Consider the following 12514-nt stretch of genomic DNA (forward strand, 5'->3'; position numbering starts at 1 on the left):
GTTATGTTTTGTAGTTTAAAAATAGTGCCCATATTGTGTGCCTTTGATCATCAGGAAAGAATCCCATAACTAAGAACTGAGTGCCCATGGGTATAGTAAGTCACCACAAGACAAAGGCTGTACAAATTGCTGCTAAAACACTAAGAGTACAACATGCAGATGACATTCTTTTTTGCCAGTATGTTTGTGTGCACATTCCGTGTTAGCTGGCTGTCCATGTTCATCCCTAAAAAACTTTGTGTTTGTTGCACAATCTGTAGATTGAGCTTCTATGTTTAATGAGACACAGTAACTTCTCCTCTTTATGCTGAAATGTATACTGTTTTTTATTTGTGTTAATTGTTAATTTATTACATATAACTCGATCAGAAACATCCTTGAAGATTTCATTTGCTTTCTGCAACAGGGGTTATGATATTTTATCAGTGACTATGATGTTGTTGTTATCTATAAGGGAACTTTTTCTCCACATCTCGTACTATCTGGAAAATCATTCGTATAAATTAGGAACGAAATCGGATCAGTATATACTACCCTGAGAACTCTTGTGTGTGTATATATTTATTTTCTGACAATTGTTTTACTAAAAAATGAATCATCAGCAGACATGTGAAATAACTCTACTTTTTGCACCCTGTTTTCCAAATAAGGTTGAATCCATTTGTTCACTGTTCCTTTTACACCTACCGCCTCAGGCTTAGTTAGTATTATTTTATGGCTAACAGAGTCAAAAACTTGAACAAATCCCAGTATATGCATGTATCACAGTCATCATTGTCAGTAACTGAGTCACAATTGGAATCTGTAAACTCATACAAATACATAGGTATAACACTTAAAAGGGAGATTGAGTGTAATTATCACATAGACTCAGCCATGAATAAAGCAGGATAGCAGACTTTGGATTATTGGTAGCATACTAGGAAAATATAATGAACCAGCAAAGGAGGTTTGTTACAAATCACTTGTGCAAACCATCCTAGAATACTGTTCATGTGTGTAGGACGAGTACCAGATAGGACTAGGAGGGGATATTGAATTTGTACAGAGAAGGGCAGTTGGTCACAGGTGTGTTTGACCTACGGGGGAGTGTCACCGAGATGCTGAAAAAACTGAACTGGCAGACTCTTGACAGAAACTGTCCCAAGAAAGTCTACTCATAAAGTTTCAAGAACTGCCTTTAAATAATAACTAGGAATATACTACATATCACTCCTACGGGAATCATGAGGATAATGTTAGATTAATTACAGCCTGCACATTAGGCATTTAAACAATCATTTTTCTCACACTCCATATATGAATGGAACAGAAAAAAAGCCTAATAGCTGGTGGGACATACCCTATACCCTCTGCCATGCACTTCACAGTGTTTCACGTGTTCTGTAATGGCCGATATTTCACTTCTCCTGCTTCAGAAAGCAAACTGCGCTTCATTAAAAAGAATGTATTTTTTGTGTAACTCATTCATCTGTACTCACAATATAGAGGAGACGTTGAGTCGCAGACAAGCACAAAAAAAGACTGCTATACATGAAAGTTTTTGGACACAAGGCCTTCTAAAGCAGAAAACACATACACATTCACAGAAGCACAACACCCCACCCCCCTTTCCCTCACACACACACACACACACACGTGACCACTGTCTCTTGTTATTTAGGCCAGACTCTGAACAACAACTGCTTCGTTTGGGAGAAGTAGTCCATGCATGGTGGGGGTAAGAAGGCTGAATTAGGGAGGGGGAGAAAGAGAGCGAGCAGGATAGTGGTGGGGAAAGACGTAGTGCTGCTTGTGGGAGCATGCAGGGATGTGGTGGGGACAAGGTAGCACTGCTAGGCGCAGTTGAGAGATTTGAAAGAGGGTGGGGAGTGGAAAAAGAAGAAAGTAGAGGACAGGAAAAAGATCAGTGGATGCATTGGTGGAATATGAGGCTGTGTAGTGCTGGAGTGGGAGCAGGGAAGGGGATAGGTAGATGAAGGGCAAGGACTAGTGAATGTTGAGACCAAGGGGTCATGGGAACAAAGGATATATTGCAGGGAGAGTTCCACGTGTGCTATTCAGAAAAGCTCGTGTTCATAGGAAGGACCCAAATGGCACAGACTGCAAAGCAGTTGTTGAAATGGAGCATGTTGTGTAGGGTAGCATGTTCAATGAACAAGTTGATCCAGCGTCTAATGGCCACAGTTTGTTGGTGGCCATTCGTGCAGACAAACAGCTTGTTGGTTGTCATGCCCAAGTAGAAAGCAGCACAGTTGTTGCAGGTTGGTTTGTAGATCATATGACTGCATTCACAGGTAGCCCCACCTTTGATGGGATAGTAAATGCCTGTGACCGAACTCGAGTTGGTGATAGTGGAAGAATGTATGAAACTGCTCTTGCGTCTTGGTCTCTAGCAGGAATGTGTCCCATGACACTGGGGGTTGGGAAGAGTCTGGCCTGTCTGCAACTCAACATCTCTTCTTCAGAAATCTATTCTTTTCATAATGTTGTCATTATTTCATCCTGGAATTTTACCTGAGATAGATTTTTTATGCACTGTATCAATGAAACTGCAAATCCATGATAGCTTCGAAAATAAGGGAAATGAGATTGTGCTGTGTGATGTGCTTGTGTTAGACACATCATCTCACCAGTCAGTCATAACACAGACTCAGAGCACATTACATATGATGAAATCAGCCACTTACATCATCATAATTACAATGCACAAACACTCAAACAACAAAAACTATTAACCATAAAACAGGAATAAAGTAGATGCCCCAAACTAATATCAAAGTGTACAGTGCCAAGAAAACCGATGCTGTAATGTACGATTAATGTTGAAGAAAGCGAAAGCACTGGTTTCCCCAAAAGGCCCGGAATTGTATTTGCTGGTCCTGCTTGCAGCATTCTTTGAAACAATTATTGCATCACAGTTCTGCTAGGCAGATAAAGTTTAAGTGATTCAGTGAAAAAGTCTTGTAATATTTCTTTTGAGCAGTATACTCGACAGAACATATACTCAGCTAGGTAACCCACAAAATGTGCATTCTTTCTGCCATATCATGGAATGCCACCTCTGATATCCCATTACATTCTGTGTGTGAACAGAATGATCTTTCAGATCTATGTAGTTGAGATTGTGGTTCACTCTAAGCTGTTGAAAACCTTCAGTACCTAGGGTGCTGTGCTGAATGAACTGAAGCAGTTGCTAATGATTGTTGACACAGGGAGGATCTTTTCTTTGATTATTCTTACAAACACTTCCATGATCCGAACTGCAACTGTCTCAAGCAAGCATTTTTTTGGCCCTTTCTCAGTTCAACTGAACATCCATTTCCATGGCTTTTACAGCCTGTGCCACGTAGGTATTCTTTCACTCAAATTTCGCCTAGTCTATTTCTGCTACAACTCCTGGTCCGCTTAACTGTTGTGAATTGTTTATCGCCCACTCAATGCACATTTCAAGACAGAAGCAAGACCAGTCAGGTATCAAAACCATAGACATGGTAAAATTTGTGACAAATCTCAGTGTCTTTGGATAATATATGGAGATCGACATGGTGCAGAATTCTGAGATTTTTCAGACGGACTTTTGCAAATGACTGAACCAAGTACCAATCTGAACACTCCACTTGAATGTCCATTACACGTTGGCTATGCAATTATCTTTCTGCACCTTCTGTCAGCACCATTAATGGAAAGAATCCTCATTCAGCAAAAACTTATGCAGTGCATGACATCTGGAGCAGTCATTTGCTCATGGTAGTATGTTGTGCTCCATCAGCCACAACCATAAGTCAGGTTTGGTTAATCAATAAAATACAACTTCACCCAGCAGGTGTCTGTGACACTCTATGTTATACAGTATTGACACTAGTTGAACATTAATGTCACATTTGACTCTTGCAGAGGACCACAAGGGTTGTGCTATGAACCAGCCACAACCAGCTATAAATCTGCTTCAAAACGGACAGTTTCATGAAACAGTAAATTTATAACTTATCTTAGTTTATGACAAATAGTTGGCTCCATCAACTAAAGATGTGCTCTTAGTTTCCTGGCTATCTATGCCCATGGAAACTGTGATGTATTCGGGAAAATAGCCAGTTATTTGTGACAAGCAAGATTATACATTTCACTGTAGTGTCACAAGCTACAAATGGGTCTGTCTTTACAGTCAGATTTTTTGCTTTCACATTTGTAGGCTTCGCCAACTGGGTCATTCCATGTCAGTTCAACCAGGGGCTCCAGCTCATAGCCTCAGATTTGACTGAAATTCAGTATGCTAATTCTACCATGTGTGGAACACTCGTTTACAAAGTATTAGTTTCCCCTGCCAATTAGTTCCAGAATTGTGACTTGTGAAAGGTGGCGTGACCCGGAAATTGCAACCCACATCTGGCAATTTATCTTCAGACTCAACTTCAGGTCTTAACAACTTTGGAACTATTCCACACAATCCAGTTAAATTTTTACAACCCAGTAACATCCACTTAGAGAACAAATTCCATGAATCAAAACACCAACAACATATTTCTGAGGGGAAAATAATAAATTCCAAAATGTGATTAAAAAAATGTAATACGTTAAAGGCTACATATTGTAGGTGCCCTCTATGCCAAATATAATTCACTCAAAAAGGGTACATTTTTTTGTGGTAAGCTTAATGTGCAAACACAGAACTCATCATGCCCATACCAGTCACAAAAACAATTACATGCACACGGAAATAAAAAAATTTGAAAAATTACCTGAAAAACATGGATTTTCGAAGTGTGGTAGCACAAAAGGGACAAGTGGTATCCAAGCCAAATTTCACACTCTACATAAGTAGACCATAATGATATATATCTCAAAATTTCAGCATGTTATTGCAAGACATTTGTGTACAATGGAAGTTGACAGATGTATTTGGTGATGTGGCCATTGTTCCACAACACAATTTTGTAAAAACATATCATAAACTGTTCTGCCTCTTCTTATCCTCTCCCACAACTGTTTAATCACTAAGCAACAACATATAGACAGATTAACACAACCTATCATTAATGTTTACTGCACCTTAACTGCTAAAAACCAGTCGATTGTGCTTCTAACAGAAGTTCTCCCACACTTCAGCTACTGTACTCTACATTGACTGGCTAATTGTACTGTCTTCCTGACACTGTGGTAGGAACTGGAATTGTCATAAGAATATGTTCAAAAGGAATTCACCACCTTCTGCCAAATGAAATGATCTTGCTGGGGCCATGAAGTTCACAAATACATCACCTTCTGCTCACAGCACTCTGCAACACATCCTAAGTACCATTTGTCACCATAAACAGCAATAACATAGCAACGTGGTTGTATGTTGCTGCTTTTGCTTCTGAATCCTGAGTCAGACACACTGTGAAGACACATGCTGTGCATGAACCTATAATTATAACCGGACAGGCTGCTCATCTGCACATTGTCAGAGTCCACTGGAGAGAAGTGATGATGGCTCCTTGTGCCTGCAACAGTTTTAACGTGTTGTAGTCTGCTTTTTAGGAACTCTCCGACTTATTTCACCTCATCTTTCGAAACATAGAATGATTGTATGCCAGAGATATTTTTCTGTACCCAGGTAAATAATTGAAGAGGTGTTAGAATGTGACCTTCTGTAGGGTGCTGCAGTCTAGCTCATGATACCATGCACTTAATGGTAGCACCAATACCATCACATACATTTTTACCATGACTTGTTGCAAAAAAATTCCATTCTGTGTGAATCTGAAAATCATGGTAATGCATGCATAAATTTTTGAGATTTTTACTGTTTTTGTACTGACTAGCTGCCCCATCACTGAAGTATTTTGCAAAATGCATGTGAGGCAGTATGACAGTGCGAATGTGGGCATGAACTCCAATGGAATCATGAATTAAACAGTCACTAAAAACGCACACGTTCATGACAGACACATCACCTGATTCACCTGCATATTAAATCGCAAATGGCTGGAGAGTTGGTTGACTGTTGTCCCAATGATATCCTTTGATGGCATCTTGAACTATAAATGCATAATTTTCAGAAAAGTCTAGTATTACTATAATTTCATATTGTTTCAAATAATCCTTAAAAGACTGGAGGTAAACCGATTGTGCTGTTGCGGTGAAGCTGTGTGTAGTCAGTTTGTCTGTTTTTTTTGACAACACATTTCAACAATATCTTCCACTGTACTTTGCTTTGTTTCAAGACTTGTGCAATCCATGTGATCCATTGTTTATAAGAAAGAAGTTCATCATCATCCATCAGGAGTTCACCGTACAGTTTGTTATTCATGTGTTCTGCAAGATTTACCTTACCAGGACACTTTTCACACCTGTGTATCAAGCATTGGTAGGAACTGATGTCACACACTAGCAGCTTCATTGCACCTTTGTAATCCATACCAGAATCCTTTATAGCAGCAAACATCAGCTTAGCATTTTGATGGGTCTCACATACACAAACATTGTGTGTGCCCCTTCCACTTACAGGCACAACCCATTTTGGCCGAAGATTGAAAAAAGATGATCAACCTATTTTGGTATTGGGATACTTTTCCTTGAATTCTACATATAGTTCTGATATGTTGCAGAGCAACAGTCTTTTTTACATCTGTACATGTGCATTTCCCATTTTCATCGTTACATATCTTTTTTTCCAGGCATTATTCGGCTGTAGTCATTATTTTCATAAACTCCAACTCTAGTACCTGTATTTCTGATCTCAGTTGCTTACCCTGAGCCTGCTGAAGTTGTGGAAGCACTCCTTGGGTTGCTTTTATTTTCCTCGCTTGCTTTACCATATATGTACAAACATTGAATTCCTTTGCAGTGTAGTCAATAGACCAGCTGGAAGGTGCAAGGGTAAGAACAGCTAATTTTTTCTGGCGTGTGGATATGGCACATTTTTCTTTCAAATCATGCACAATTTTGTCCAAATCAGAGCATTTCTGGCATGATTTCTGTTCCTTTGCAGCAGATAGTTCTTCCTATTCCACCATTGGTGTGTCAGCTATTTTGTGTTTTAATTCCATTTGAGCTTCTTGTTGTTTTCTTCTACCATAGCTGGGCCTGTCTCTTTTCCCAACTTTGTGTGTCTTCATGGGAGACAAACCAGGAGCAGTCACTCAAGTATTTAATTGCTCATCCACTGTGGTTGCAGGTGGCTGATACTCTTCATCACTGTTATGTAAATTATCAGAATATTCTTCATTTTTTAGCAGTGCAACACACCTGGAACATAACTTTTGTCCTGATTTCACATTAAGTCCCATGCACTGATTTACTTTCAATACTCATTTTATATCAATTTCTCTGAGGCTACACTTCACTGTTTTCTTATGAATCCGAAATGGATCAAAACAACTTCTTTGTAGGAAAGAATACTTATCCAGAAACACTTTCATATGATGATAACAAACACTAAAGTTTCCTGGAACTGTACTTTTTGTGCCCACAGGGTGTATCCCGGATCTCCATAACAACAAATCTTGGTCAGATTCATCCAGATCATACAGTACAAAGTGAATGCCACATTTTGTTCCATATGTTGTTTTATGACATTCAGATGCTTGTGCTCCACCAATACTGCAACTTGTTTGAACAAAAGCACCACTAGTACACTCTTCTGCCTTCATACTGACTTTCCACAACAGTACTGACCTGTCTGAACTAGAATTTTAAAAACATTAGTAACGTGTAATTGTTGCTTATTTCCTTTGTTGTTCCTGCCTAACAATGACTCATTCTGTCCCTGAAAATTACCATTGTTTAACTTTCTGTTGCCTAATGGTTCCCAACAATTGCCGCAGCTTTATCTGAAACAAGCTGTCTGCATCATCACTATTACTTGCTAAATCGTGTTAAAAGAAACGTAACCAAATACATCTCTGTCAACTTTTATTGTACACAAATGCCTCGCAATAGCAAGGTGAAATTTTGCCACGTGTTATATTATGGTCTACTTATGCAGTGTTTGAAATTTGGCTTGGATATCACTTGTCCCTTTTGTGCTACCATACTTAGAAAATCCATGTTTTTCAGGTAATTTTTCAAATTTTTGTATTTTCGTGTGCATGTAACTCGGTTTTTGTGACTGGTATGAGCATGATGAGTTCTGTGTGTGTTTAGGCCACATTAAGCTTACCACAAAAAATGTACCCTTTTTGAGTGAATTATATTCGGCATACTTTTAAACGTATTACATTTTTAATCACATTTTGGAATTTTTTATTTTCGCTCAGAAATATGTTGTTGGTGTTTTGATTCATGGAGTGTGTTCTTTAATTGGGTGTTGCTGGGTTGTAAAAATTTCACTGGACTGTGTGGAATAGTTCCAAAGTTATTAAGACCTGAATTTGGGTCTGAAGATAGATTGCCAGATGTGGGTTGCAATTTCCAGGTAATGCCACATTCTTTCACAAGCCATAAGTCTGGAACTAACTGGCAGGGGAACTTAAAATTTTGTACATAAGTTTTGCACACTTAGTAGCATTGGTGTGCTAAATTTAGCCAAATCTGAGACTATCAACTGGGTCATTTTCTGAAATTGGTTGAATTGACATTGAATGACCCAACTTACAAACAAATTGTCAGCTTCTAACCTAACCTACACCTCAGGTTAAGCTACAGGTTAGTCTGCCGTCACAACCAGTTTTTTTTTCTTTCACATTTATTAGATTTGACAAATCAGAGCCAAACACTTACCTATCAACCTAACTTAGACCTCAAGCTGTGCTACAGATCAGTCTGTTGCTACCACTATTTCTTTTCCCCACATTCATTGTCTTTACCAACTCCCAACCAAACTGTTACCTTCTAACCTAGCCTAGACTTCCATCTATGCTAGGGATCAGTTGTCACCACAACTACTTTTTTTTTTTTGGCTTTCATTTTGTTGGCTTCACCAACTCACAAGCAAACTGTTATTTTTCAGTGTAACCTAGAACTCAGGTTACTTAGAGGTCAATCTGTCACCACAGTCAGTTTTTTTGTGGCAATTCAAGCTGTGAGCAGCCTACCCTCACACCTGGAAATCACGACCTATTCGAAGAAGAGCAAACAAACAGACAAATATTTGTGACAATGAAAAATGTAAATGTCACTGCTTCACTCCTAGCAGTTTAATTTCTGTTGTTTCATCCAAGACTAACCATACCCTTGGAAATTACTATATGAAAGCCGTGACACATTCAAAATAAAACAGCCAAATATTTCTCACAAAGCTGTGCTCTTTCACCCCAAAAAAAGAGCCTATACTTGTAACAGCCTAAAGTTTATGTAAAGGCATAAATGTGCTTATATTATGTTGTATATTAATTTGTGTGTGCATGCGCATGTGTGTGTTGTGTTCGTGCACAACGATATAGTCTTGCTATAATTGGCTGACTAGTTCAAGTCTGCTGTGCTCACTGTTATTGGATAACTATATTGTGCATCCTGTGCCTGTTGTGATTGACTGAAAGCAGCAAATTGAGTAGCTGCTATCTTAAATTCAGTGTCTCTGAAGCTAACAGACCATATTTTGTGGATAACATGTTTATACATGTGCATTACAAAAATATGCAGTTTCAGTGATCGTGCCTTGAAGATTTTGTCAAGATGCATCTTTCACAGTATGGTTTGTTGTGCTACATTGGCAGGAAGCCCAAAACCGATAGGCCTATATAAATATTCTATCAAATTGTGCATACTTTAGCCACTCTAGAAAAATACATGAACTAAAGGACATTTCTTACATCAGTTAATGGGGCTTATATGGTATATGTACGTACCTTCAGAACAGACAGGAACCTCATTTATGCTTCTGACTTCTGATTTTTAATTGTTGTACTGTCTTGTTTGATGTGATACTTACATCGGCCTTTTCCTGGTTTCTTGTTTTATAACATCCCACACTACTTTGCATTCAGTTTCTGTGTTACATATTATTTTTTCATTGAATGAATTTTTTGAGCAAGCAGTAACATAGTCTGCGTGTTGTGTTTTTTTTTTAACTTGTGATAGTAATCTGTGAACTGTCGGTTAGTGCAGTGCTTTGGTAAAGAACTGAGAAATTTAAGTGTCTGGGAGGCATTTCAGATACCGATAGTTATCCACCTATTTTTCTTACCTGCTGCTGTAGAAATTGCTACTTTTTGAAATGTGTCCCAAAGATAAATTTAAACACTGCGCAGAATTTAGTTATCTTAGCATCTTCCGCATACACGGCATCTCAGGTTTTATTTGCAATTTCTCTAGAAAAATTATGTATCTCACATCCCAAGAAGACTCTTTTGTATTCCTGCACTTTTGCATGTTTTGTCAAGCCTGACTTTAGCTTTATTATTTTACAGTAATTGTCTGAAAGGCAAAGATCTCTTATAAATACTTTACAATTTTTCCTTCCAATATATATAAGTACATGGTCTGAAACTGATGATGCTGATTGATTCACTCACAATTCCAGTGGTAAAACTTATCTGTTTCATTTTTACCTATTATTTGTCTTTACTCTCTCAAGAAGTGTCCATGGTATTGTTTAAAATTTTTCATGTTCATATTTGCCAGGAAATTACCTTTCAAATGCAGTGTAAGGAATTATGTGGTTTAAGTTTTGCTCATTTATAATATTTTGTATCACATGTCCAATAAATGGATTCCATTTTTTGTGATTATCTGATTTAAATAACTAACCTTCATACATACACTTTTTCATCATGTTGTAGGGCACTCATTAAAAAGAGGCAGTATGGAGAAATTGAGCTTCCATTACAAGCAATAATGGAAGTAATGAAACATTTCCACAATTATATGGACATTCCCCAGATCAAACAACTAGCAGAGCAGGTGAGTTTGACTTTCACAAGACAGATTTGAAGGTGGCCATGATATATTTGGACCAAGATTTTCACGAACTTGAAACAAATTACTCCATTGTTTTGCGTGATTTATACGATGACAGGTTGCTCTCAATATAAAATTAAATTATAGCTGAAAGAGTAGCTGGTACATTTTGATGAACAGCTAATATAATTTTGGAGTTGAGTACTTGTCTTGTAGTATAGTATAGCAATTTATTTGCTAAAACCTGTTATTGTAATGAATAGCAGACATTGATAAGGGAAGATGTAAAACTATATTAAACATTATAAGCAGATGTTTTATCTGTGATAAATTTAGGCAGCTGTGGGCATTCCTCAGGCACACAAATTATAAGTCTTGTAATAATAATGATTTATTTGGCTTCTGAATAAGCACAAGAAACTATCACTTGTCAACCACATACTGGTAACAGAATAAAATATAATAGCTCAGAGTTGCCATCAAAAAGGTAAAATAATTAATTTGCAAGATCTGAACTGAACCTTCAACACTCCCCCTCAATTCAGCTATATCCAGTATTTCTACACACTTGCAAAAAGAATCATGATGTAGACTTCTGTCTTCTCTACTGCCAAAGTCTGCATCTGTGTAGCAGAAAGCCATCTGTGCTCCTCATCTTCCATAGCACAAACCAAGATCCAATTTTCCTTTCATATATCTTTTAAGTTCCTTCCAATGGCATTCCATTGGTTTGTTTTGGGATGTGCCAAAATAATATATTGCTACACTCAAGTCCTTTTGTTTTGTAAGCATAGTATATATCAAACAACCTATTAATTGATAAAATGGTTTAGAATTGCCAAGGATTCCATATGTTTGTTTTGGGATGTGCCAAAATAATATATTACTACACTCAGGCCCTTTCATGTTGTAAGCATAGTATATATCAAACAACTTATTAATTGATAAAATGGTTTAGAATTGCCGATCCTGTCCATTAAGTCTCCCCTGACCCGCAGTTCTGGATGGCTTTCCCGAACTCTACCCATTTTCCTAGACATCTCCACTCCTTTTTGCTTCACCCCTCTTCCTTCCCCTTTGACCCTTCTGCCTGAAGAAGGAGCCACTGGCTCCAAAAGCTTGACTAATTATAACCTTTTTTTATGTGTGTGTTCTGCCACTGCTTGGTGAGTAGATCTTTTATACAAATAATTAAATTAGTATGAAATCTTGATCATTATGCTTATCTCTGGTTTGCTTTCCATTGTCAGTTTGGGCTGCATTGGTTACAATTGTTCATGTCAAAGCATTTCATTAGTTTCCACCTCTATATAGGCTGACTCAAAATCATTCTGTCATCTGACCTTCTGAAATCAAAGACAAGAAATGGGTCCTCCCATATGTCACATAAAACATAACTTTTCCAAAGGCTTTTAATCCTGTTGATATCAGAGTTGCTTGCAGCAGTTGCTGGTACATTGTTGTCTATGTATAATAGAAGATAGGATCTACTACTTTCTGAACTGCCCATATACAAACCTCTGTCAACATTTGACTGTCTAAGACCAATACTTTTGACAATACCATCAAATGTTGTATTCCGCATATGAGGAGTCTGCTTCAGTCCATACAAGGCCTTTTTTAATTTGAAGATTTGATTCTTTCTGCATGTGGTAGCTTGAGGGATCTTAATGTAGACATAATCTATTTCCCC

General features: G+C 37.9%; 1 protein-coding gene across 1 annotated transcript in view; it reads left to right on the forward strand.

The window, feature by feature from the left end:
* The window catches only part of LOC126284133 (vacuolar protein sorting-associated protein 53 homolog), a 150136-nt gene that overhangs the window by 5573 nt on the left and 132049 nt on the right, over positions 1-12514 (forward strand). Inside the window, exon 4 of the mRNA XM_049982844.1 lies at positions 10704-10824. Coding sequence (XP_049838801.1) covers positions 10704-10824 — 121 coding nt within the window. The remainder of the gene's footprint in view (positions 1-10703; positions 10825-12514) is intronic.

This window comes from Schistocerca gregaria, chromosome 8, assembly GCF_023897955.1.
Source record: "Schistocerca gregaria isolate iqSchGreg1 chromosome 8, iqSchGreg1.2, whole genome shotgun sequence".
In the NCBI taxonomy this organism is placed as follows: domain Eukaryota; kingdom Metazoa; phylum Arthropoda; class Insecta; order Orthoptera; family Acrididae; genus Schistocerca; species Schistocerca gregaria.